Source organism: Anguilla anguilla, chromosome 14, assembly GCF_013347855.1.
Source record: "Anguilla anguilla isolate fAngAng1 chromosome 14, fAngAng1.pri, whole genome shotgun sequence".
NCBI classification, from domain to species: domain Eukaryota; kingdom Metazoa; phylum Chordata; class Actinopteri; order Anguilliformes; family Anguillidae; genus Anguilla; species Anguilla anguilla.
The window spans coordinates 25,065,563-25,092,985 of record NC_049214.1 but is presented as its reverse complement, the minus strand read 5'-3'; the positions used below and the strand labels follow the sequence as shown (position 1 = coordinate 25,092,985).

General features: G+C 44.8%; 3 protein-coding genes across 4 annotated transcripts; 1 reads left to right on the top strand and 2 right to left on the bottom strand.

Annotated features, from left to right (window-relative positions):
• Positions 1–226: 226 nt before the first annotated feature.
• Positions 227–9,821, bottom strand: atp6v1b2 (ATPase H+ transporting V1 subunit B2). The gene is made up of 14 exons (XM_035391429.1): positions 9,630–9,821; positions 7,737–7,792; positions 7,429–7,527; positions 6,687–6,780; positions 6,517–6,594; positions 5,843–5,982; positions 5,185–5,286; positions 4,599–4,696; positions 4,160–4,283; positions 3,652–3,802; positions 3,468–3,550; positions 3,272–3,376; positions 2,599–2,728; positions 227–2,409 (listed from the first exon to the last, which is right to left on the bottom strand). Exons 1-14 carry the CDS (start codon positions 9,760–9,762, stop codon positions 2,273–2,275), a joined length of 1,530 nt encoding a protein of 509 aa, XP_035247320.1. The 5' UTR covers positions 9,763–9,821; the 3' UTR covers positions 227–2,272.
• Positions 9,822–11,246: 1,425 nt separating this feature from the next.
• Positions 11,247–17,964, bottom strand: LOC118212923 (RNA/RNP complex-1-interacting phosphatase-like). The gene is made up of 9 exons (XM_035391430.1): positions 17,371–17,964; positions 17,030–17,105; positions 16,500–16,631; positions 15,109–15,232; positions 14,297–14,357; positions 13,654–13,700; positions 13,435–13,510; positions 13,147–13,293; positions 11,247–12,839 (listed from the first exon to the last, which is right to left on the bottom strand). Exons 1-9 carry the CDS (start codon positions 17,403–17,405, stop codon positions 12,524–12,526), a joined length of 1,014 nt encoding a protein of 337 aa, XP_035247321.1. The 5' UTR covers positions 17,406–17,964; the 3' UTR covers positions 11,247–12,523.
• On the top strand, positions 17,024–27,280 carry casp17 (caspase 17, apoptosis-related cysteine peptidase). Of its 2 annotated transcripts, XM_035391432.1 has the most exons (5): positions 17,024–17,206; positions 20,832–21,023; positions 23,767–23,930; positions 24,953–25,097; positions 25,939–27,280. In XM_035391432.1, exons 2-5 carry the CDS (start codon positions 20,834–20,836, stop codon positions 26,262–26,264), a joined length of 825 nt encoding a protein of 274 aa, XP_035247323.1. In that variant the 5' UTR covers positions 17,024–17,206; positions 20,832–20,833; the 3' UTR covers positions 26,265–27,280. The 2 variants fall into 2 exon arrangements, with proteins under 2 accessions (XP_035247323.1, XP_035247322.1); XM_035391431.1 differs by lacking the exon at positions 17,024–17,206 and having other exon boundaries at positions 20,353–21,023.
• Positions 27,281–27,423: the final 143 nt, after the last annotated feature.

Sequence of the window (27,423 nt, the reverse complement as noted above, 5' to 3'; positions counted from 1 at the left end):
AAGCACCTAATTAAGAAAAGTTAACTTAAAATTCATTAAAATTCTGCAATTGCAGTTGAGGTTGGAATGAAAACCAGTATACACAGTGGTCCCCCAGGACCGAGTTTGAGAACCACTGGTCTAGTACCACTACTGTGCAGTACAAGCAGCCATGAGCCCTCTGGTGATGGGGTACTGATGCCACCTAGTGTTTAGAATGCTGGAGGGATCACACGAACACCACCCATTTTATGACATCACATTTATTCCACAAATCAATCTGTCACCGTTCAGGTGAGGCCTGGCATGCATTGAAACGACTAGAAACAAAATGTATGGTTATATACTGTACACACATCTACCCAGCAGTGTGGTCCATCAGAATGAATCAGAACGAATGAATTGTCTAACCACACGTCTGACATTTACAGTAACAGTAATTGTGCAGGAAATACAATATTACCTAAGACTCCTCAAGGGTACATAATGCATTGAATCACACAGACAGCACACTGCAAGAACATTTATGATTAACAAATAATAAACATTAAAAAAAGACTGCCTTTATATGCAACAGCTTCTCTCAAAGGTCAACGTTAATCCCATTAGCTTAACAGCAGGGTCTGAATTGGATTTCTTAAGACACATATATATTTCTCAGCCACATATATTGCGGGGTGCGTTACACATGTGCAATGCCCAACTTATGCAATTTTGTAAATGTTTTACATGTTGCCAGGAAACAAAAATTGAAGGGGAAAAAAAGTACACATTCACATCAGTTCTCCCACTTGACCTCTCTAAGCATCTTTTTTAAGTAATAAAAATTATAGTTTTATAGGCTCAACTACACTTAAATTCATATATCTGAAAAAATATATAAATACTGTGGGCCAGTTTGTGTTAAACAACAAACATATTTTCCCAGCTTTAAACTGACATTCTGCAATCTTTAAACTTCTTCCTGAAGTTCTTCAGAAGCTTTTTCCGTCACAGCTGACGTCCTGACTCTCCGGAAACGATAAGCTGTCCTAACATGGCTCCTGTCTGGTGGTTACAGTCCTTTTCTCTGATCGTGAGAGTTAAGACACCGTTGAGACTCTCCCATAACTTTCACTCTTGTGATATTTTTCACAAGACCGGGAGGGGTGAGACGACATTGGTGAGCAACGTAAACAAAACAAATGAGCGAACGAGGGATTTGAAGCAGTAGGATCTGAATATCCACAAAGGGAAATATGGCACAGTTTCTCTCTCTGCTTTGCGACTCAGTAGCACTGCTCGCTCATCATAACAGCCAGGTTCATTTGCACAGCAAAGTGAAGAAAGAGAAGACACAAAAGTCGATGTGCATTCTCAGTAACTGCGGAAGAACCGGACTGACTCGCCCAAATTTTACAGTTCAACAGTGAGTTGGCTTCAGATGCTTGCAGTGGTACACACAGATAACTCTTATAACTGTTTTTAATGGAAGGGGGTGGGGGGGGCGCAAAGGGAGACACCGCATATTCACAATATGTTTTATTTTCCATAAATAACCAGTCATGTGACAACAGCAACACCAATGTAAAAGAAGGGATAGGTTTAGCAAGCAGGTGCCAGGAGAGGATTAGTTAATGATTTACTTGACCAGAGGGGGGTGTGGCTTGTTTTTTTCCATTAGTTTGACTTGCACAAAGAACAGTTTTACGGTTTTACTTATAATAGATAGCATTCACCTAGTGCCTATTACTCTGAAACGCTTTACAGTCAAGGGAGGAAGTTCACCGCAACCACCACCAATACGTAGCACCCACCATGAAAACACAGCGGCCATTTTATGATAGAACACTCAGCACACAGCAAGTGAGGTGCAGCCAATGGGAATCCAATGCGTATATCATCTGGATGGGTATCCTATCCACTGAGCTCCATTATAACCATAATCCACATGAGCAACGAATGCATGCTTTGAGTTGTTGAATTGTTTTGAGTCTTGGGTACGTTATTGGGCAACATGATTGGGTGTGACCAGAAGGGCAGGTTTAATAGGCCAGGGAGGGGCAATGGAGGGTTTAATAGTTAACATCATGAATTAAAGTTTAAGCCTAAGTGGGTGTGACCAGAGAAGGTGGAGAAGGTTCATGTCACCTAGTACAAAGGGGTGTGGCCAGATGGGAAAGGGGGAGGAGGTAATGATATCCATTGGAGCCTGTTTGGGGGGGGGGGGTTGTGATGAGAATGGGAGGAGTTAACATTATTCATTGAAGCCTGTTGGGGGGAGAGGTGTGGGGTATTATGAGGAGGGGAGGAGCTAATGTTTGGAGTCTCGAGGGTAAAACTCAGCTAAGATGCTCTGTGGGATTCTCTTCAGCATCTCCTTGGGGAAGATCCTCATCAGCTGCCAGCCGATGTCCAGGGTCTCGTAGACGGTGCGGTTCTCATAGGCACCTGCAGGGGGCGACAGAGGGACACAGTCCGATAGGTAACCCCGACACTAAACCCAGCTTCAGATCACCATGAGAGTCACTTCCCCATGGGAAAGGATGACTTGGAATGTTTAAACTGCATTTAGCGACCAAATACAGCCTTTCAGAAATGATGGCTGCCTCTCTGTTCCGCTCCCCTCTCCCTACTCACCCTGGGTAATGAAGTTCCTTTCAAACTTCTGCAGGAACTCCAGGTACAGGAGGTCATCTGAGGTCAGGGCCTCCTCGCCCACCACTGCCTTCATGGCCTGGACGTCTTTCCCGATGGCATAGCAGGCGTACTGTGGAGAGAACGCCACAGCACAAATCCCGCTCACTGGAGCACACAGGAAGTGACGCTTCACGATGACTACTTGGCGACAATAACAGAGCATTTACAGAAGGAAAACTACAGGCGACACAATGATCCTCCTACAGCTTTCTGCAGCATCATGAACCCTATAAAGGGTGCAGCTATCTTGAGGTCTAAGTGACTGATTTTAATCAATCATTTTTTCTCTTGAGAGCAAATAATTTTGATAGGTTCATTCATGTGTCAATAATTGCCAGTGCATGGGAGCTCCACCCCATGTCCGTGTCTTTATCTTTACATATTTCCTCTCAGCCCATCAACTGAAGCTTTAAAATGGCTGGAGCCATCTTTAAAAATCAGTAACTTATTTGAAGTGAACCACTCAAATTGTTTTATTGAGTCTTTTGATTGGTACAACTTGGTGATTGACAACACATGATTCATGAACACAGTCTAAAATCCCAGCTTCATCAAACCTCCCGCACTGACAAAAACATCAAAGAACTCCCCTTCCACCCCCCAATCAGCCTACCAGCTGGTTGGACACGTCAGAGTGGTCTTTGCGGGTCATTCCCTCCCCGATGGCGGATTTCATCAACCGGGACAGCGATGGGAGCACGTTGATGGGGGGGTAGATCTGTGAAGGGGAAACAAACCGTGCGTCAGCTAGCGGGCGGCCATTTTGAATGCCACGAGAATGCCAGCGATGTGAGTCTGGCTCCGCCTACCTGTCTGTTGTGCAGCTGTCTGTCCACGTAGATCTGCCCTTCTGTGATGTAGCCCGTCAGATCCGGGATGGGGTGGGTGATGTCTGCAGAGGGGGGGGAGGGGAAAGAAATGGGAGACAGTCTTCAGCCTTCAGGAGTGCCGCTGCAGTAGTGCATGCTGGGAGGACCAGGGTGGGGACCTTACCGTCGTTGGGCATGGTGAGGATGGGTATCTGCGTGATAGACCCGCCACGCCCCTCCACTCGCCCGGCGCGCTCATAGATGGTCGCCAAATCGGTGTACATGTACCCAGGGAACCCCCTCCGCCCCGGGACCTCCTCACGGGCCGCGGACACCTGGAAGGGGTGGGGGTTAGGGTGGGTGGGGACATTAAATTAGTACCCTTCGTGTGCTACGCCCCACTGACAATATTAAAAAACTATATTATGTAAACAATATTATCCCTTTAAGGTGTAATATTACAAATATGGGGTTCTTAGCTGAACATTCTAATTATGATGTATCAATCACTACTGGCAATTGAAAGCAATGAAGTTCCAGAACACTGACTCAGAATTTTGCATAAAAATCCCATAAAAACCTACTCTTCAAAGGGTTAAAGAGCGCCTGCTATGTGCTAGATCTTGTGTGAGGCACAGCACGGGTTTTTAACGCACGGTTAGGGTTTGGCGGACTTCACCGCCGAGCCTCACCTCTCTCAGAGCCTCGGCGTACGAGCTCATGTCCGTCAGGATGACCAGCACGTGTTTCTCACACTGGTAGGCCAAGAACTCGGCCGCGGTGAGGGCCAGGCGCGGAGTGATGATGCGTTCAATCCTGCGTGCGACACAATGTAGTCTTTTACAAGACTCCGCCTCTTCTACAGGCTCAACGGCCACAGAGACACACAGAGGCTGAGTCACTTGAGCGAACAACTTGTAAGTTTCAATTCTGAGCTGGGATACTGCAGTACATTAAAGCAGGCTATTTCTAATACTAATAATAATAATAATGCACTAACGTATCAGTGCTTCACTATCATGAATACAATCATGCTAATCAATAAATTTGAGCCTAATCATAATGCATATCCTGTCAAAAATATTGTAGACCTCCCATACTCCCACATACAGTGATATAGTAAGTACATACGTGGGGTCGTTGGCTAAATTCAGGAAGAGACACACATTGTCCATGGAGCCATTTTCCTCAAAGTCCGACTTGAAAAATCTAGCTGTTTCCATGTTAACCTGTGATGACAAATTAAACGCATGATCAATGGCTGTCATTTTTAATGGAAATAACAAAAACACAATTTTCATTCAATATAATTGTATACACTTGGTTTACTAATAGTGACATGAAATATAATACATCAGTACACTTGACAAAACTGAAACCTAGAGCACCCCCGTGTGGTAATTTTGTGAAACTGCAGTTCCAATGGCATCTCCAGCTTTCAGCGTTCAGTGGCTGCAGTGCATCATCCATTTTCTAAACAACTTATTACTACCATTAATGACAAATGACTACCATTTTCAGATATTGCAAGATACATTTTTGAAATGCATTGCTGGGAAATATATGTGTCATTATTTTTTCGAACAAAGAGTGCACCTTTATAAAAGATCCATAAATGTACAGTTGCACAGGTCAGCTGCATGATGTGTGTGTGTGTTTCTTGGAAGTTTGTGGGTGAGAAACACACAGGCATTCTGCAGTGCAGAGGCAGCCTTACCCCCATGGCAGCAAACACGATGGCAAAGTTATCGTCGCTGTAGTCCATCACGTCTTTGGACTTCTTCACCAGTCCTGCCTGGCGACAGATCTGGGCTGCAATCTGAGACACAAACAGACAGACAGACAGACAGGCAGAGAGACAGAGACACAAACAGACAGAAAGACAGACAGACAGACAGGCAGAGAGACAGAGACACAAACAGACAGAAAGACAGACAGACAGACAGGCAGAGAGACAGAGACACAAACAGACAGAAAGACAGACAAGCAGAGAGACAGACAGAGAGACAAACAGACAGGCAGGCAGACAGACAAGCAGACAGACAGACACAGACAGACAAACAAACGGGCAGAAAGAGAGACAAACAGGCAGACAGACAGACGAACAGAAAGACAGACAGACAGATTTATTGATATGGGGAAAAAAACACCAGGAAGATCGAGAGAGAGATAATAACAGACAAAACCTCTGAGTTTATCCCATCCCGACTAACAGTAACAGGTCAGAGAGTGAGCTAAATTGACATTTTTGGTATGTTTGGGGGGGGAGGGGGGTAACCTATCTTGCCTCACTGTAACCTTTCGGGGTTTAACCTTAACCTTGTAACCTTGCCCTGCCCCACTGCACATCGTGGGGAGCCTGCAGACGCTCTTACTTCATTGTGGGGGAGGCCGGCGGCAGAGAAGATGGGGATCTTCTGCCCCCGGGCGATACTGTTCATCCCGTCGATGGCAGAGATTCCGGTCTGGATCATCTCCTCAGGGTAGATACGGCACTGAGGGTTAATGGGCTGTCCTGTGAGGGGAGGGGAGAGGGTTTACCTTATTTTTCAACATGTGCTGTACAGTCATTACCTTCATTTGTATTATTTATATTCATTCAACATGTATCTACATTTTAACATGTTTCCTCAGGGCTGCTAAACTACCACTCGTATAAGAACACCAGCCCTGCTACAAATTATAACATAAACCACAAAATGTAAACGTTGACCACAGACTTAAAAATGGCTGTTAATTCTACACTTGAAGCACACTCCTGAAGAAGCATTTTCCAAAGTGAGAGGATTCCAACCCACAGAAAACTTTTATTTTCAAAATTGTTCTCTGCACGAACTGTACAAAGAAGATTCTACCAGCAGTTGTGCAAACAGTCCTACTTCAATGAGTGATCAGTCTTTGAAAATAGACAAATGTGCCATAGCGCAGTTACTTTAATAATGCTTTAGGTAGTCAGAACCCTCTAATGTCAAAGGCCGAGGCGTAAGCCCCTTTAACAGAGCCTGTCTGTACGAGAGCAGCCACTGGTCGGGCAGACGGCGGCGCGTACCCATGATGTCCAGGTAGTCTTCGGCCAGGACCATGGGCCCCCTGTCGATAGGCTTCCCCGATCCGTTGAAGACACGACCTGCGAGGAAACAGAACGCGGGTCATCTGAGCAGACAATCAACCAATCGGCCGCCGCCACTTCCTGTCCTCCTCCGGCGAGAGCGCGCCTACCCAGCATGTCCTCGGACACCGGCGTGCGGAGGATGTCCCCCGTGAATTCGCAGCTGGTCTTCTTGGCGTCGATGCCGGAGGTTCCCTCGAAGACCTTGGGGACAGAGGGAAAGAGAGAGAGCACACTCAACGAGCGCAGCTATAGTGTTCTCAAACTGGGAGCGTGCCATGTTCTGAAGAGCAAAAAAAACCTAAATGTAGAGTCATTCATCTTCCGGCCCCAAAGGAATGCATTATAGCGTAATAGTGTTGGCACAGAAATCTTTTCAGCCATCTACTCCGTAAATACATTTTTAAATTGTAAAAGCCTTGATAAGTCTCTTTTTGCAGAATCTGATGAGATTAAGAGTATTTCTCTGCAACTCATAAATTGTCTGGAACCCCAGTTTCAATACATTCTGTGGTCAAACTGACTCTTTTTTTAAAGGATCAATAATATAATCAGAGCAGGTTACTTCAGTTCAAATTCCATTAGTGGAACTAGAGCAAACAACTGTCACTTTGTTTAATGTTGGTTGGCAACAAAACATTAAGAACTACATCACCCAATTGGTAATGCATGGAATAACCTGCTAGTGATTTGTACATGAAACAGACTCTGGGATCTTTAAGGACTAAAGCTGACCATTGAGCCAAAATGAGACGAGAAGCCATTTCCAAATGAGAAGCCAAGATGACCACATGGTCTGTTATACTTTCTCAGATGCATTTGGACGGAGGGCCCAGGTGAAGTGGCTCTCACCTGTACCACGGCTTTGGACCCGGATACCTCCAGCACCTGGCCACTCCTGCGGGTTCCATCAGGTAGAGTCAGGTGTACAATCTCCGCATACCTGGGGAACTAAAGCAGGTGGGCGGAGCCCACTTTCTGTCATTGACCATGCCCCCTAGCCATCACATGAACCAATGAAAGCGTGAATCATCAGCATGCGCACATGCGGCACTCAAGCGGTCTTGATCTCTTAAAGGAACACAGCACAAAAAATGATCTTTCCGCAGAACCACTAACATAATTTATGCCAGATGGGACAGATGTTCTTGCATGCTTACCTTAACCTGATCCAAAATGACCAGAGGCCCATTGACTCCAGATACAGTCTTATAAGCTGCAGGGATATGAGAGTGTGTTTAACAAAGGTACAGCCCTCCATCTCCCCCCCCCCTCCCCTCCCCTTTTTCCTCTTGCAAACAATGCATCCAATAGCCTGTGCTGATTTGAACTCTGTGTGAAGCGTGACACTGTGTGGCCTTAGCACGGTTCCCAGGTCAGTAATGACAGCTGAAAGGTCCACATTCCACACAGACCTGAGATTCAACCATCAGAATACTTAGGTGTGTGTGTGTGTGTGTGTGTGTGTGGGTGTATTTATGTGTGTGTGTGTGTGTGTGCATGTGGTATGTGTATGTGTGTCCGTGTTTGTGCGCGTGTGTGTTGCATACTGGGATATACTCCAATGCCCCCCCCCCCCCCCCCCCCCCACCACACACACACACACACCCGACCAGAAGCAGGTATAAGCAGTTTATAAATAAAATGGATGGATGGACTATACGTGGTGGCATCAAAGAAATAGATTTGATAAATTTCAAATGGCATCTTCAGTTCTCGACTGAAGTGCAGCATAGCTTTGTAAGTCACAAGTGACGGCCGGATTCCCGTTCTGACTAAGACACAGGGAGACTCCATGATAACACAGGCTGTCACATACACCCACGCGCACGCGGCAGACTGTGACACACGGTTAATCATTGTGGAGTGGGTTTTTTAATCATATTATTTCCCTTAAAAAAACACCGCCTGCAAATTAGCTTCCATGTCATTCGCAGTGAAGTGCTAGCACCAGCGCGGCATGTGTGGCATGTCGCAAGTCGCTGACAAACGCTGCCTGGGGAGGCCGAGGTCCGCTGATCAGGCCCTTTTCAATTACCCTTCATGCGCGCGGGGTGACATTAATAACGGCCACTATTCGTAAAATGACGGTGCCACGTATTTGGAGAGGAACTGTTTCACAGCCGTGTGCCGTCCAGATCTCCGTGCCCTTTATATAAACACGTGACCTTCATATTCTGACTACTCACTTGCTAAATGCATAGACGCAAATAACCTGAACACAGTCATAGTAATACAGCATTTAAATTAAATACTGATATAGTTATTAGAGATTCACCCGAAAAAAATAATATTATGCAGTTATGACAGCAGCTAGCCAAGTTGATCTCATGACAAATGAGGCGCTCATTTAGCCATACGAAGGAAGTCGTGACAGCCTATTTATGCATCTCTTTAATTTGACCTTTAAACAGACGCCATTAAAAGCATTCAACAAACGACCAAGTGTTTAACCATATGATGTTAGTTACAAATGTGGTTAGACCACTGCATTGATCTCCTTTTTTTTCCTCCAATGAAGAATTAACTCTCATGTGGAAATAAAAACAGAGCGCGACATCCAAGACCAAAAACGAATCGCGCGAGCTAACAAACGAAGGGCTGCACAGATTGCTATTTCACCGCTTTTTCACAGTGTTTGAATTTTCAGTTTAATGCTATTATGGTAATCGTGAACAAATGGCTTACGATTTGGATTTTTTTGTCTCCATTTTTTCTTGTAGCAGGCCTAATAAAATAATGCATCATAAAAAATGCCTGTCGGATCAGCTGACAGCCCCCCCCCCCCCCCCCGGCCGGACCCGCATCCCATCCCCGCTCATATCCATACGGTGGAATAGATACCCTACAATCTCCGCATTATTTCATTTATACGGTTGCGACTACGCAGTCGCAGTCTTCCAAAATTGCTGTTCGGGATTATGCAGCTATATGATAACCGAACATTAAGTGGAAATCCCATTCATTTTCCAGCAGGACATTGCGCATCATCGTTCTGCAGGGTTACTAGCTCGTGCACGACAGATACCAGATAAGAAAAATAGCCTACTCACTTAGTCGGGGCTGAGAAATGTAATCTCTGGTAACCGCTTGGACGTGCTCCCGGGCAGCGGCCGCTTTGGTCCCGCCGACTACAGAGGAAAGTTCGTTCATGGCTCCGTTTACCATTCCTCTGATCGCCTTCATAGTGGTATTCCGCTATATGTTTTGTCATTACAGGGCTAACTGCGCATGCGTGGTGGTAACGGAGTTGCCTCGCGTTACCTCCTACATTTTACGCGCATAAATTTCAGCTACGCTGGGAGCTGACCATGGTGCTCATTTAGTTCCGTGAAGCTGGCAGCGATGAAGAACGATTCATCTCACTATTATTCAGTTGCACTGATTTGCTTATTCAACAAAGCAGTATGTGTACAGAAAAATATATGAACGTTGCGTATTTATTGCTACAGATGTAAGATTCAAGTCCCATTAGTTTGACGAGGCAGCGATCCGAAACTGGCTGCTTTGGTAACTACACTTTCAGAGGTATTCACCCGAATCCCTCGGAGGAAATTTGATTTATTATGCCCCACTGGCTATAACAAAACATGGGAAATATATAAAATGTTAATTCATTTTGTTTTCTACACTACGTCTACAGAGAACAAACTTAATACACCTGTCGGTCAGTTTTAATGCACAACAGCCTTTTCATTGCTGAATTTAACAGATTGAAAAAATGAAACAGTAAATGTGACGTCCGCAAAGTTTGGGGTTTAGGGCACCCTGTTAGTAAGCAACCTGCTTAACACCTTTGGAAGGAATCACTGCTTTCAAATGTTTCTTGTAACCAGCTGTAGTCCCATCAGTAAAATGTTTTTAAAATGTTACTAAAACTTATACTGTACAGTGAGAATGTATTTTTGTTATTAATTTACGCTGCTTCTCTATGCATTTATGGTAGCTGGTACTTTTTCGAATACGGTTCGCCATAGCTTCGCTATGGGATAGACTGAGACCTAGGTCTCCTTTACACAGGTGTTCTGCTTACATGGCCAAAATAAAAAATAATAACAATAACAATATAGACATTACAATAGGGTTGATTCAGCAAAGGTGGGACACTTTTTGGTAGATTCAGTAGGAGACTATCGAAAACCTTTTTACCTGCACCAGTGACGTTAAGGACGTCAGTCCAAACAAAAATTGTTGAATGACAATAACTATTGTAGCAACAATTCAAGAATGTTTTTCTTTTGATTGGCTGTTCATTCGTACATAGCAGAGTAATGCAAAGCTTAAGTGTCCCACTTCTGCTGATGTCCCACACTTGCTGAATCCTGCCTATACAAATTGCTGAATAGAAAATCGAATAAAATCGACAAACTACCAGAGAAGATTATCAGTAACGCATGTAATATGAATGCGAGTAGTTATTAAACAGGTGCATGCGCTGTCTTCTACAATCAGACGAGCCACAATGAGTGCGGTAGTCCAGTCTCCGTGCGCCCCGGAGTTTAATCCACACGTATGGTGCATACACACTAAAAATAGCTCTACATAGGTATGTCTAGCTATAATTCCAGTTATTGAATCGTTGAAAATGATGCTTACCCTCAATTGCTCCTGTTAATTACACTAGATCGGTGGTTGACATTTTGGGAAGTAAGAAGAAAAAAAAACGGTACTGCATTAATACAGATTTATTTAGTTCCATTGTTTAGAAATCGATTGATTGTGCAGTGTGAACTGATACTTGTGTGCTGGTAAAATAGGAACACAGTACTACTTCACAACTTTTTGTTGTTGTATAAGAAAAAAAAATCACCAGGATGAACAGTCCATTCAGAATACATGTTGTACCGGTTGATTTATGAACGTCATGTTTGGTTGTTCCCTTTTCCAGAGCGGGGAGTGTAGACAGGAGATAGGGGGGGGGGGGGCACTCGTGCCATTCACGGTCAGTTAACCAATCAACGCAGAGCTTGTGGGACAAAAATCCTTAACAAGTTGGGTAGACCTTATGGAATAAGACTGCCAAAAATCTTATAATAGGAAACTTTTTAAACATTTAAATAGATATGCAAGGATGTGCACACGCATCAGTTTGAACCTAAGAATGAACGAGCAACTATTCAAAACACCCGATTTCTTCAAACTGCCCCCCTGACTCATTCAGCCTTAGGTTTTACAGTTAGGGGTCTTAGTTCAGCACTGAAATACACCTTAAATCTTTGCAGACAAAAATAAGACCTGCAGGCACTTCAAGGACACACAGCAAAAAAGGTAAAAAAAGAAAACTGAATGAAATGGCCTATATGTAACTTTTTAAAGCTGGTTTTTAACTTCTATTTGGGAGTTTATTATATGGTGTAGTCCCATGACCATTTCTCCAGTCCAAGTGTGATTACATTAAAAAACATAAAAAGAACTTATGGCATTACCCTTCTCGGGCAATGTCAACAGTATCGTTACCGTCTCCAGCATTACGCCTATTAAAAAGGAAATTTTCCTAGTAAACATCACAACGTTCAGCGCAAAGAAAATCTCTGTTAGTCTGAATAAAACACAAAATAATTAAGAGAGTCCCAAACGTACCACCACTTCAGTCCAACATGGGGGGGGAGGAATGGAATTCCACAACTGAGTATTCCTGTTCAAAAGCAGCTCCTGAAGTTCATGGTCGCACCAAGTGTAGAGGAGATCAATTTTCCAGGATTTTTTTTTCTTCTTAAATGAACATTGCACAATATGTCAGGAATACGTTTTTTACTGACCTACTGGCATTATTCCACTTCATGTTTTGCCAGTAATGGGAGGGCGGGGAGAAAGAATCAGGCAAAAACAACCATGTGCAGAACATTCCACAAGAGGAGTATCAGTAGCAAGAGAGACAGCTCTCATCTCAGTGTGCGATGTGCAGCCGGGGAGGGGGCGTGGCCAAGGCTTTTCGAGAACGGCAGCATCAGGACCAGTCCCTGTCCTGTCTGTGGACCCTGAATCGACGTTTCCTGTCGGGCCCCTGGGGGCCTCCCTGATGCCCCGGTGGCAACCCAGGGGTCGGGAAGAGACCGTTTGGGGGGCTACTCCAGGGCTCGCCGTAGGAGTAGCGGGGCAACACGGGGTACGGGGCGGGGCAGGGCGGGTGGGGTCTCTTCCAGTCCGACCCCTGATGGTGAGGCTGCGGGGGCCCTGTCCTATAGGGTGGGTGTGGGGGAGGGTGAAGGGGGGGTCCGTGATACCCTTCCATTGGTGGCCTTAAGCCCCAATGATGGGGAGGCCTGCAGGGAACAGGAACACACAGAGGAACAGGGTTTTTAGGAGTTGAGTGACAGCATGGGGTAAAAATGCATTTAAGACTGGACTGCCAAACTGGGGGGGGGGGGGGGGGGGGCTTCATACTACAAATAACACTGTACTTTAACTGCCCCACTTCCTGTTGTGTTAGAGAAAATGTGTAAGGAAAAAGCAAAAAACAAATGGCCAACATTTACACCCAGGATCAGTAAATACTCTTTGACATTCAGGAGAAGAAGAAGTACAAGGAGGAGGAGGAGAAGAAGACGACGGCGAAGAAGAAGAACCTACATGTAGGGACCGGGGAAGGGCATGGCGTGAAATGGCACTCGCACATTAAAGGGCGGGTGTGGGTATGCGTTGAAGGGGGCATCGTCTGGCCTGTGGCCCATTTGGCCCAAGACTGCCTCTTGGTCCGGCTGGTCGATGCCCTGGTTGCTGCAGATAAAGGAGGAACGCAGGTGTATAAAAGATGGTGCGTGTCCAGAAAGATCAGGTATGGAAATATCTCAATACGTAACTAAGAGCAATTATTCGGGGGTGGGGGGGGAGTACAATCCTTCCCTAAGCCAGCCACACCTTCTCTTTGGCCCTGACTTCAGGTCCTCCAGGTAATTCTCCCTCTCTATGGAGTGGCCCCTTGATCGGTTGAACACTGAGAGAAAAGAGATCAGTCACTCACCCGCAAGTACCTTCAAATCACACACCCAGACAGCAGGCAGAACCAGGGTCATTTCTAAATCTCGTCCTACAATTTTGTTTTCGAAATGTTAAATATACATACGTCTCTATACTTACACTCTATAGTCTCAGCTGGATCCATGCCTTCAACGTCTATCAGATACCTACAGTGTCAGAAAACCACAAGGGCTTGGGTCAGCTGTAATTCTTGGAATGTAGCTAGCTACCTTAGCGTTGCTTGTTTCCCCATATTTTATTTGGTTACCATCCTGTCCAAAGGATTGATCCTTAGTTTGACTAACAAATTAGGTAAAACTTTGCTCAATTTACTTCTTCGTTCGTGGCAGACCTATCGGATAAGACAACACATCCCAAAATCTCCTGTAAACCATCTAGACACGACCATGGTAGCATCGTGGTGGACGTGAGATTAATATTTTTTGGTCAAAGAGTTTCTGAACTCGTGCAAGGATATCGTTAACTTAATAATCGATCACACAGAGGTTTTAAAGACAGACGTAAGATCCTGGCACAAAATTCACACAAAGTTCGGTGTCAATGATTAACATAAAAGTCTCCAGCACAATCTGATAACCCTCACACACGCACACAAACATGAAACCCGCATTTATCGCCTCACACCTACTGTAGTATACAGTATACAGTACAACTTAAAAGCTTGGGGGAGTATGCAAGCTTGAAAGACTTTAAACCTAAATCTACTTGGGGGAGGGCACACTGGACAAACAGATAAGCTTACCTGCACACGAGATAGCCGGTGCGATTCAGCCCATGGGTACAGTGCACCCCTATCAACTTATCTGGAAAAAGAAAGGAAACCTAAATGCAACACACTGAAGCTGACAAATTTACATTCATTTTGATGAACTCATATCTCTCACTGAGACCTGACCGTAACCAATCGCGTGCCTCATCACACGGTTACGATGTCAACAGAAACGTGCGCTATTGGCTGGCGTTTGCTCATAACATGTAACAGGCAAAGGAGATCAGCAGTGTAAACGGAGTTCAAGGTGATAAGAAAAACTCAGGGGCTCACTGCTCCTTTGCTATTGGTCAGAGTCATAGATCAGAGTCATTTTTATCAGCAGTCATGGCTGAAGCCTCCGTTGCTGTTCTGGGAGTGCACAGACAGGTTCTCCTCCGCAGCACATGACGTCATACTCCTTATCGCATCGCATGCGATAAGTCAGGCTCGCGCAGAAATCCTAGCTGACCGGAAAAAAATTTGATTGCAGGAACGTGTAGTGTAGGAACGTTTCCACGAACATTTCGGCATTCGTCATTTTTTTTTCCTTATCTGTACCGTTTCCTTGTGCTAATCACACGAACGGTATTGCGCATAAAATTTACAAACAGCCAGCATTCTTCATCGCACACAACTGGGATACGCGCAGGTCTGCACGTGTGTCATGAATCCCGTATCGGGTTTTTTCGTAGGACCATTCTTAGGAACAGAAGTAAGAATAATTTCAGAAAAGGTTTGTGAATGAGGCCCAACGTGCGTAAGCCCAACGGCTCGGCCGTGACCGGTGTCCCCCCTCCCCTCACCGTTGTCTTGGTTTTCCCCGAGGAACCGGTGCACCGCCCGCTTGAAGCTGAGGATGGTGGGATCGCTGGGGACCTCTTTTCCCGCGGTGAAGATCTTCACATACTGCACACCCTCCGGCAGATCCTTCCATGAGAAAAGAGCGACACGGAGATTACACACCTTAATCCCTGGGAGGAAAACTTAAATGAAAGCCTCACACCCTACACACTTCTTTTCTTAAATACAGTTAACCATTCTGTACCCAGAGAGTGCAGTTGAGAACCGTTTCTCATTTACATTATGTCCTGTTCCAGAGCTTAAACACATAACTGAAATCATAATGGGTAATACAGCAATGCCAAACATTTTAAAACATATACAAACTGGCATACGGACAAGGCACTAAACATTAAATTGCTATATTTAGTGCCTCTCTCTCGCCTGTACTGTCTTACAGTACAGTCCACCCAAGAGAAGAACAGTCTTACATTTGACCCTAGAGAAGGACAGTCTGACACTGATCCAAGAGAAGGACAGTCTTACATCAGGCCCAGAGAAAGGCAGTATTACAGTTGACCCATAAGGAGGAGTCTCAAAGTTGACCTTAGAGAAGGTCAGTCTTAAAACTAACCCTAGAGAAGGACAGTCTTACAGGTGGCCCTAGAGAAGGACAGTCTAACAGCTGACCTTAGAGAAGGACAGTCTTACAGCTGAGCTTAGAGAAGGACAATCTTCAAAGTTCAAAGTGTTCTTATTTGTAAAGTGCACAGTATAACACAAGGTCATTCTGAGCAAAGAAATTCTTATGACATGGCAGGCAGCAACTACGTAGAAGCAAGACAGCAAAAATATCAAAAATATACATAGTATTAAACATTAGCAGCAGTACCAACGGTTTTTCCTGTTTTAGGCGTTGTCTGTAGGTTGGGAGGAGAAGAATGGAGGTGTGATCCGCCTTGCCAAAGGCAGGGCGGGGGAGGGGTTTTTAGCTGTCCCGTAGTTGAGAATAACAATGGTCAAGAGTCTGGTCACCACGGGTAGGAAAGTTAATGTGCTGGTGATATTCATGCAAAACTTTCCTCATATTAGCCCTGTTGAAATCGCCAACAACAATAGAAGCTGCCTCAGGGTGAGCGTTCTCTAGTCCATTAATTACTTCGTAAAGGTCCTCTAGCGTGCGTTTTATCCGCCTGCGGGGGTATATAGACTGCTGTGATTATAGCGGAGCTGAATTCCTGAGGGAGGTAGAAGGGACAAACTTTTATAATTAAGAGCTCCAGGTCTGGTGAGCAGTCTTACCTGTCTTACCAGCTGAGCCTAGAGAAGGACAGTCTTACAGCTGACCCAAGAGAAGGACACCTCAGAACTATCCTCTCACCACTTCAGCCCCCTCTCTCTTCAGGCTGCTCACCTCTGGCTTGTAGTAGCGGGTGGTGAAGGTCAGGTCAATAACAAGGCCCAGAGCGTTCTTCTCCTGCTCCACCACATTCACCAGGTCCTGTGGCCCGAAGGCTTCCAGGGGGCGCAGCTGCCTCCTCAGGTTCTGAGTGGAGGGGGGGGGGGGGGCACACACGGTTACAAACTACCACCACCACCCCCTTTGGCTGAGAAACCATTCCTGACATGCATGCATAAACTGCTACAAAACTATGGTGCTAGAGATGACTTTCTCAGCCAAATTTTAAAGTTCCAACAAGCGAAACTGATGTGCCGTCATGCTATTACTGTCCAATATGGACAACATATTATTATCACACATCCCTTCTATTATCCATATCATTTCAGGTCTGAATCCAAATGGTGGAAGATGAATAACCTATGCCGCTTCAGTGTGCGTTCTTTCCCAAGGTCTATGATATTGATTCGTGCCTAAAGTGTGTCTAAAAGGGGAATAGCATGAACCACGAGTGGAATTAGATCATGCAACAGAACAGTCCCTACCTTATTCAAGGGAACTTTGAAGGCGATGAACCGGGTCCCGGGGATTCTCTTCCCGACAGCCTGGTACTCCGTCCACCTGACCGAGCGATAAGCATCCATTTGGACATAATTATTCATATACATTCACACGCAGTTCTGGGAACGCGTGACATATCGACAATGCTGGGAAAGTACAAGGTAAGTAAATAACGTTAAATACACGCTCAACAACGGTGGCTGCATTCATTTTCAGCATGCGTTGGCAAAAAACCAATTAACAGTTGTTTTGGCTAGCTAACTTTAGTGTAACTTATACAGATGTCGTTGTACGCTATAATTTCCGATAGAGCAGACCGTCTAACCTGTCTGGAATTCCATTCTTCTTGTAGGGAGGCATATTATTTGCACCCCGGAGTTGAATAGCACTTGCGAATTTCGATAATCCTATTGCCTTCTACTTTGACGCCCAAAACACCCAGCTGAGTTAGCAAAAAGCTTCAGAATCGCACAAGTGGATTGTCTCGTGCTAAAAAACCAGCTACCTAGCTAAGCAAATGTGTATTTAACATCAGCAATGGCTTACATCACAACTACTGCAACGACGGTTCAAATAAAAATAACGTTATAAAAAAGTATGCAGACACCCGCCAGCTTGCAAGGTATATATATACGGCTATCCAGTTAAAAAGTAAGGTAGGTTGCAAGCTAACGTCTTAACTGTATCGACACATGACCTAGCTAGATAGGAGGCATGCCCGAAAACTCCACAGTCAAGGGGGCAAGCTGGCAGCAATGATAACTGCAAGACGGTAGTCTTTGAATCTTGTGTTTCAATACTAAGAAAACGAAACTAAATTAACTCCACGTCTCCAGTATTTTTTTCTCAGGCATTACAGCACAGTTCTGTACTTTACAGTCAACATTACGCGGACGCATGTTGATGACGTATTGAAACTTCCCTCTTCCCTGAAATGTGGCAGGGCGGCTAAATCTCTGTATATACATATACATATTTTTTTCTTCACTTTGCTCTGTACTCTGCCATTTTAGATTTATAATCAAACAAATAAACAAATCACATTGTGGTTCAAGTGCAGATTCACATCATTTATAAAGGGTGTTTTTATACATTTGAGTTTCATCTTTTAGAAATTACAGCACCTTTTATGCATACCCCCACCCCCCTAACAGGTTTCCAGGGCAATTAAAAAAAATTCAGATTCCAAAACATTTACAGAAATCAGGTTGATCTCTTATCTCTTGGGATCAGAGAAGTGGGCCGGCTAAAATCAGTTTCCAGCAGACCTAATACATTAAATGCAGGAGGAAGTAGGAACACATACAGTAGAAGCCACAGAAATTCCGTAATTATGAAATTATGTGAAAGAAGCCTGAGCTGAGGGTAGTCACTGTGTAAGGATATGCAGATTTAATCATTATCTTATACTCATTTGTGCATAATCATTATTGATATATGTTGGCATAATCGCCATTGATATATGTTTTATAAAACGTTTTATTTGTTACACTGTGCAGAGGGCCTTTGGAAAATACAGGGTGTAGTGGTCTGACTGTTGCTTGAGGGCCAGCAGTTGCGCCTGCCTTCAAGGCCAGTCTACAGCCTGGTACTGTTTACCTTATCAGTGGTCACCATGACGGCAGGAAGACGTAGCTTAATTTGAATTGAGAAAAACATGTATTTCACCAGAAAGGTATGTAAAACGGTGGGGGGGGGGGGGGGGGCACTGTATTGAAATGATATATTTCATGGTCAAGGTTGTGAGTGGAGAAAGATGTCTTCACATTATAAAAGGTATGGATCCAGAAGGGGAATCCCTGTTCAACTCTCTAAGTGGTCTCCTCCAGACTCTGGAAATAAACCGGTTAATTAAACTTTGAGAACTTCTTTGATTTCTGTGTTAAGTTTGTTTTGACCTAACACATATAGAATTCATCAGGCTCGAACGAACCTGCAGCGGAGGTGTTTTCCTCGACATTACCAAAGGCCTGCTGTGAGCTTTGCTGAATTCTGAGATACAGCTAGAGGGTAATCTCACTGCCCGGTTTTAATTACATTACATTACAGGCATTTAGCAGACGCGCTTATCCAGAGCGACTTACACGACTTTTACATAGCATTTACATTTACATTGCATCCACCCATTACAGCTGGGTATATACTGAAGCAATGCAGGCTAAGTACGGCAGTGTCCTACCCGGGGAATCGAACCGGTTACAGGACCAGCTCCTTAGTCATTATACTACACCGCCGCCGGTACCCATTATACCCGCCGCCCTAGATGACTGGACGTCTGCGTATGGCAAATCACATGACTTTACGAGCCTGCGGCCGCATGATCAGACAGAAAATAAAAGGAACGTCTGACAGGAAACAAGTGCTACCACCTGTACCAGGGAGCGCTTGTGCAATCTGTGCTTTCAGTTTCAAAATGACCCTGGAGTGTCTCATGCCTGTCATCTGTTGTCTGACATTAGCAAATCTGTCCCGGAAGTAAGATTTCAGAAAATCCTGTTTCAAGATATCAATCACGTCATCCCCTGTTCTTCCCCTCTAAATTTCCACAGTTTATTGCGACAGGGGGGGCGACATAGCTCAGGAGGTAAGACCGATTGTCTGGCAGTCGGAGGGTTGCCGGTTCAAACCGTGCCCTGGGCATGTCGAAGTGTCCTTGAGCAAGACACCTAACCCCTAACTGCTCTGGCGAATGAGAGGCATCAATTGTAAAGCGCTTTGGATAAAAGCGCTATATAAATGCAGTCCATTTACCATTTACCATTTATTGCGATAAAATAAATGCCTGCTCATGCTGTACATAAATATATATTTGCACTCAGTAGATTCAGAGTAGGTAATCTATTTCCCCCTTGTATCTTGAACCCATGCATAGACATCATGGTCTAGGAGTATGCATTTAAGCGCGGTTGCCCCTAGTTGATCATGTTTTTTCTTTAGAATTGCATGCCAGCATCCCCTTAGTCACTGTTCTTCATGAAACATCAGCTAGTTCAGCAGTCTTAGTCACTGGTGCTCCTACCACAACAATCAGCTGGAACCGCAAGTTCATTGTGAAATTTGCTATGTTTTTACAACGCAAAAAGTAAAAATACATAGAACTTCCAGAATGTTATGTCCCTGCTTAGGACATACAGGATTTTAAAAAATTAAAGGGAAGCACGGACAGACAAACAGCTAGAATATGGAACTTTAGGAATAAACTCACGGACTCTGGCACATAAAGCAAAACCACTCTGTGGTGGATGTTTTATTCCATTAACATCTTGAACCATGCAGCTCCTGCTGCACCTCACTCTCTCCCTAGAAACAACATTTTCACCTATTTTTACCAATCACAATGCAATGTTTACCCGCGACCATACTAACTTTGTTTACCATTATGAAATATAACCAATCCTAAAATGGGGTTAGTACACCACGCAGAAATTTCGTGATGACGAAATGATGCGGAAGTCAGAGGTGAGGGTAGTTACTAAGGGTGCGCTGTGGGTTTTTCTGCAGCCTGCTGAGCTAATCATACTTACATAGTCTAAGTAAGAAGGTGCGGAAATGATTACACAATACAGAACATGACTAATACCATGTGATGGCAACTCCCCCGTCTAGCAGGAACTCCTTTTTTGGAAGTGGACGTGCAGTTTAGTGCAGTTTACCACCTGGAGTCTGAACTGCTTTACATAACAGAGGGAGGCAGGCAGGTGTGCTTCAAAATTCTCTTTCTGTGCCCGGTGACACATTATTTTGCCATGTTCTCCCCCATTCGTGCTTCGGACCCCTCTCAAACAGGGATGTCACGGGCCAGAAACAGGGCCCTTGTCGTTTCAGTGGTGGCCTTTGACCGTGGAGTGGATCTACCTGCAAGGAAAGGAGCTAAACGAGACACGAAGAGGCTCCACAAAGTCCTGACTCGGCTGGGCTTCCAGGTGGACTTTCATACGGACCCCACCGCCGAGGAGATCTACCAGCTCTTCAAAGAAGGTACACCCTCCGCACTTCACCAACCAGCTGTTTTAAGAGAGTACTATATTTCTCCAGATCCAACCAGCTGTTTGAAGAGAGTATATTTCTCCAAATCCAACCAGCTGTTTGAAGAGAGTATATTTCTCCAAATCCAACCAGCTGTTTGAAGATAGCATTATATTTCTCCAAATCCAACCAGCTGTTTGAAGAGAGCATTATATTTCTCCAAATCCAACCAGCTGTTTGAAGAGAGTGTATTTCTTCAAATGCAACCAGCTGTTTGAAGAGAGTATTATATTTCTACAACCCCAACCTGCTGTTTTTAATAAGATATTTTATTCATATTTATCCAACCTTAACCAGCTGTTTCAGGCATGCATTTAATTAATGTTTATCCAACCTCAACCAGCTGTTTTAGGCATGTATTTTGCTCATATTTCTACAACCCCAGCCCAGGTACAGTATGTTCTGAGCAGTTTACCTGTCGACCAGTCGAGGGTGAGAAACCAGGAGATAGGACAGCGGAGGTTTCTTATTTAAGTATCCATTTAGCATGCTACTGCGCGCGACGGTGTCTGTTCTGCGTGACGCAGTCACCGCGTAGCAGTGCCGCGGCCCTTGGCAGGTCTGGGTTGTTGCTGGAGGTCTGCAGAGCTTGAGCGCAGAAGAGAGAGAAACAGACTATGGCTCAGCTCTTGCGTTGCTAGAGCGCGCTGTTTCTCTATCGGTGCGTTTTTTTCACTGCACAAATGAAGGCTGGCTACCTTTTCTCAATACCATCTGCAGCGAGACACCGGGGTTCCAAACCTAAAGCTTTAAGGTTGCAGGTGAAAATTTCAGGCAGTGTAATCTACATTACATTACATTACAATACAGGCATTTGGCAGACGCTCTTATCCACAGTGATGTACAACAAAGTGTATAACCAAAACCAGGAACAAGTGTGTTGAAAACCCTAGAGGGAAGTACAGTTCCAAGTGCAGGGAACGACTGCATAGTTTAACTTGAATCCTGTAGGTTAATCTGATTAACACAACAAAGACAGCAACAAAGCAGTCTATGCAAATAAAACAAGCAATAGTTGAGTAGGCAAAAGTGCAATAACTAAGTCAACTAAGATAAGCAGCTTACCTAGCTACAACCCTAAGATTACAAAGTCAGTTAGAGACTACAGGGAGGTGGGGAGGGATGGGGAGAGGTGCAGCCTGAAGAGATGAGTCTTCAGTCGTCGTTTGAAGGTGGTCAGGGTCTCAGCTGTTCTGATCTATCTAATACAAGAGCTTTGAGTCTATGCCAGCTTCATGGTACACATGTACCTCCTGTGCCACTTTCGTTCTACATGTACCTCCATCCAGAACTTATAATGTACTTCGTATCATTATCTTGATGTTGTAGCTTGTCACGCCTCCTAGTTTGACTTAGCATGGGTTAGGTCAGAAAGTAATGCTTACTGTGTGAACTGGACAATGTGTTCTTGGCTATGAATAACTGTTACGAATTGAGTATTGTACCTTATCGAACCTGTGTTTTGTAGTTGTTCCAATGACCTTTGGTGTCCACTTATTGTATGTTGCTTTGGATAAAAACATCGGCCAAATAAATGTAATGTTATGTGATGTAAGCTCTACCCAATTAAATGGAATTCTAAGGGAGAAATTATAATTTTGAGGAATTATAATTTAACTGTAAAATATCAACATTATGTTAATATTGATTGAAACCCTGACTCAAAATAAGATGCTTTATTGATTGGCTTTCTGAAATCAGAAAAATATGTTTTGAACAATAATCATAAATTAACTGACACACTTGTTCTCATGTGACCAGAGTTCCAATTTTAACAGCCCTGCACAGATGTCTTTTTTTTTGGAGGGGGGGGGATGTCGAGAAGTTTTCCAGTAATGTACCTTACATTCCAATTATCAAGCAAGAATGTGAATGACCGAGAAACACCAGGCATGACACCTGAAATAACGAGCACTAGAAGAAGTGTTATTAGGCACCGTGTATTTGTGACTGTCAGCTACTGGACATGGAAGGACGGAAATGTGATATTTTTTGTTAAGCAAGAGTGACAGAATGCCCCTCGGGCAGAATTTCTGGAAAATCACGTGACTTTACCTTCACGAGCCGGCAGCCACATGACTAGACAGAAGATGAAATGAACGTATTACGGCGAAAAACGCTACAACCTGCGCCAGGTGGCACTTGTGCAATCTGCGCTTTTCAGTTTTATTACGACCCCGGAGTGTCTCATGACTGTCATCATGCAAACATTCAATATTTGTCCAGGAAGTACGATTTCAGAAGCTCCTGTTTCAGATCAACCACGCCCCCTCCTCAGCTGACATCGATCATCTGAATCATGACTTCACCCTCCCGTAAAACAGCTGACAGTCCATTTCTCCTACACTGTGAAAAAATGCACAAAAAGTTAAGAAAAATGTTTTGTAACCCTCATCAATTCTCAGAAATTACCAAAGTAACCACCCTTACTGGGTGACTGTGACATCACAGTACTGGGATAGGTCAGTTTAAATTGGTTAAAAGGCGGAGGGGGCCAGCAAGGGTGGGTGACATGCAATAGGATTCCTAATTCATGGTTTTTAACTAAAAAAATATTTGCGTCAAAAGCTTAATCCTCCAGTTCAGCGTTCACACTTTAGAATGCACATACCACACTTTTGAACTGCACTTTTTTTGACTGGTGAAGGCTTCAGGTAGTTAAACAGCCAATCGTTGTGTCTCCCTCCACCCACAGCAAGCGAGGGCCCCGTAGCGGACTGTTTCGTGGGGGTCCTGTCCAGCCACGGGGAGGAGGGTGTGGTTTTCGGGGCGGATGGGGGCGCCGTGAGGCTGGCGCGAATCTTCAGCTGTTTCGAAAGCCCCGCAATGGTCGGGAAAACGAAACTTTTCTTCATACAGGTGAGCAAAGTCCACCTCAGCTCCGCCAAGTACTTTCACTCCCTGTTAACCTGTAGATGTACTAGTCATAATTCTAAATTATATTTGACTTTATCACATGATACAGCTTAATGGTCATATTTGCGCAGCAGATATGTCTGTCTAGAAAGATAAACATAGCTGACATATCACTACATGAGCATTAACTGATTCAATTTAGATGAATTACCTTCACCAAGGGTACAAACTACACTGCTCCACAATGCATTTAAGCATCTGGTTTGAAGGCAAGTCATCTTATCACTGCTCTACGCGGTCTTGCTAGCTCTTGTTAGCTCAGCTAAACTATAGGACATACTCTGGCTCAGAGTTTTCTGTCGGTCAGATGGTGTTATTGCTTTTACCTTACAGGCATAAAGCAGGTGCTATTATCTAGAGCGACTTGCAACTTTTGAATTGCATTATTAAATAGAATGAATTTATACAGCAGCACATTCAGGCAGGTTCGTGCCTTGCTCCAGGGTAGAATGCCAATGCCCTACATAGACCCGGCAACCTTTAGGCTACAAGCCCACTTCCCTAACTGTTACAGTTACATTATAGGCATTTAGCAGACACTCTTATCCAAAGCGACTTACAGTTTTTTTTTTTACATAGCATTTACATTGCATCCATTTATACAGCTGGATATATACTGAAGCAATGCAGGTTAAGCACCTTGCTCAAGGGTACAACGGCAGTGTCCTATCCAGGTATTAAACCTATAACCTTTTGGTTACAAGCCCAGTTCCTTACCCTCTGTGCTACACTGCTGCCCCTGTTATAGCACACTGTCATCACCCCACAGTGTATATTGTGCGTTCACTGCAGTGCTGAATGGGAGGTTGGCTTCGCGTGATGCCGTTGCCTCCATCACAGGCGGTGCTGCAGTTTCCCAGTTTTGCTGTGTCACACCATGTGCTCCAGCGTGGGCGGGTTGGTTGGTTGGTTGAAGGAAGGCGGGGGTCTCACAGCTTGTCCTCTCTCTCTCTCTCTCTCTCCAGGCCTGTCGTGGGGTCGAGCTAGACAGCGGGGTGGAGGTAGAGACGGACTCGGCACCGGGGAGGGCAGCGGCGGAGGAAGAGGACAACGTCTCTCACTACCTCTCCATCCCCATTGACACCGCTGTCATGTTTGCCACGCCCCCGGGTTAGAGCTCCACCCCCTCCTCCTGTTGCCTAGCACCAGAACATTAGAACCTTAGAGCACTGGATGAAACATCAGCAGATGACAACAGACCATTCAGCCCATCTTCCCTAATTGTTTTGCTTACACTTAGGCAATAAACACACACTTCATAACAGATGGCTCTGTTGCACAGCCATCAAAGAAACACAGAGCATAACGAGAAGGCTGCTGTTTAAAATCAGTTGGGGGGCCGGGGAGGTACTTAACCCTGAATCCTTGCACTGAAACGAAGAGATTCTGCACTAATCCCTCGATGAATGACTCGTGACCTAACCTTACCGTGACTCAGCTGTTCATTCATCCTCCTGGTCACACCCAGACCACGGAGCCACGGTACACACTGTGCTCACGTCGCAAGCGCTCTCAAACAAATTCTTTTTACGCAACTCCCATTTCACCTTTCACCCAGATCTATGAATCTATGAATCAACGATACGAATCTATCGCTGATCCATGCTCAGGAATCTCAGGCTGAGGGCCTTTCCCCAGCTGAGGATTTTAACCTGCAGCCATTTCCTGCTCCTATTGTTGAAGGCACCCGCTACAGCAGTAGTGCTGTACTAATAGTACCTGTAATATTATAATAATAATAATAATAGTTTTTGTTTGAATCACTTGATCATGCATAAGTAGTAAACCTACTATTACTACTACTACTAATAATAATAATAGTTTTTGTTTTAATCAGTTGATCAAGCATAAGTAAGTCATAATAATACTACTACTACTACTAATAACAATATTAATGATGATGATGATGATAATAATAATAAATATTGTGTTGTTTTGTCTTGTGCTGCAGGTTACAGTGCCTTCATGCACCTGACGGGCTCGGTCTTCCTTCAGACGCTGTGCGACCTCCTGGAGGAGGAGGGGGGGCGGAGCCTGGAGGTCACACGGCTGATGACGTGGCTGAACTTCCGCGTGGCGTACCGGTTCCAGGCGCGCGGCGGCCAGCTGGCGGGGAAGAAGGAGATGCCCTGCTTCGTCTCCCGCCTCACCCGCCAGGCCTTCCCCTTCGCCGACGCCGGAGGGGCGGAGCCGGCCCGCGCCAAAGACCTCCAGGGCCTGAACGCCACGGTGCTGATCGCCACTTCCACCAGGCCCAGGAAACGGTCCATCAGCTGAGCGTTTCCCTCGGGGGGGCCCCCCGGGGCCCAGGGCCAGGGGCCTCAGCACAGGCCTAGCAGCTGCACCCCAGTTAGCTGTTAGCTGTAGCGACGTGGAGCCTGTATCACGAAGCAGGATTACTGAGTTAGCTGGATAACTGCACTAAAACCCGGAACGGCTCTCTGTACTTCCATTCAGTCCACGTTCCTGATCTGGGAGGGCTCCGGGTTTTACTCAGCGCAGTTATCCTAACTCCTAATAATCTCCTAATAATCCTGCATCACGATACAGGCCTCTGGAGACCTACTGGGCAAGCAGGGCTCTGTTGTTTTTCAACAATAGCTGTCATACGGGTGCTGTTTTATGTACATCTGGGACCTGTATAACGAAGCAGGATTACTGAGTTAGCTGGCTAACTGTGCTGAGTAAAGACCTGTATAACGAAGCAGGATTACTGAGTTAGCTGGCTAACTGCACCGAGTGAAACTCGGAACATTCCTCCTTCATGATACAGGCCCCAAACATGCATATAACAGCACCCAAACAACAGCTCCCGAAAACACTTTCATCGCCCATAGAAACCCCAGCGGGATTCTTCCACCTCAAACAACGCTTTTTGTTGAAGCGTCTCGTTTGTACATGGTTTGATGGCAAAACAGCTGCATTTGTAAATATGAATTTGTACTGTAATTGTTTGTGAATGTTTACTGAATCGCATTATGAGGAGCTGCATTTTCCATTTACATGAAGCAGGAACGTGAGCTATACCCCACAATTCACATGCTAAAGACATTAATAACAGTTTTTACAGTAAAGTGCAATTTAAAATATATGTACATTAAAATATACGTTCACCACAGTAGCCACAGTAGGGACATGGTGACTGAAGTCAAGAGTTTACAATCTGGTTTTATTGTATTTTTTAAATCTTTTTTATTTGTTGGTATGTTTCAATATTTTTTCAAGTTCTTTGGGATGGGATGAGATGCACAAAGGAGGGAACTTTGCTTCTGCATCTATGTGGATATCCTTCAATAAACTATGTATTTAAATATGCCTTTAATTCTGATGTTTTGGATCCTTCAGATTTACTGCTCTAAAAAGGGAGTTGGAATAGATGAGTTCCACAATGCAGTTGCTTCCTGCTAAAAAAAAAAGGTATCCATGCTATTTTAGC

Coding starts and splice junctions, on each gene's coding strand:
- atp6v1b2 (XM_035391429.1), bottom strand. CDS start 9,762: ATGAAGGCGATCAGAGGAATGGTAAACGGAGCCATGAACGAACTTTCC. Junction 4,697..5,184: donor TCGTGTTTGCTGCCATGGGG/GTAAGGCTGCCT, acceptor TTGTCATCACAG/GTTAACATGGAAACAGCTAG. Junction 3,551..3,651: donor CCTCACCATGCCCAACGACG/GTAAGGTCCCCA, acceptor CCCCCTCTGCAG/ACATCACCCACCCCATCCCG.
- LOC118212923 (XM_035391430.1), bottom strand. CDS start 17,405: ATGCCTCCCTACAAGAAGAATGGAATTCCAGACAG. Junction 17,106..17,370: donor AAGAATGGAATTCCAGACAG/GTTAGACGGTCT, acceptor TCGCTCGGTCAG/GTGGACGGAGTACCAGGCTG. Junction 13,511..13,653: donor TCCAGCTGAGACTATAGAGT/GTAAGTATAGAG, acceptor CTTTTCTCTCAG/TGTTCAACCGATCAAGGGGC.
- casp17 (XM_035391431.1), top strand. CDS start 20,792: ATGTTCTCCCCCATTCGTGCTTCGGACCCCTCTCAAACAGGGATGTCA. Junction 21,024..23,766: donor CTACCAGCTCTTCAAAGAAG/GTACACCCTCCG, acceptor CTCCACCCACAG/CAAGCGAGGGCCCCGTAGCG. Junction 25,098..25,938: donor CATGTTTGCCACGCCCCCGG/GTTAGAGCTCCA, acceptor CTTGTGCTGCAG/GTTACAGTGCCTTCATGCAC.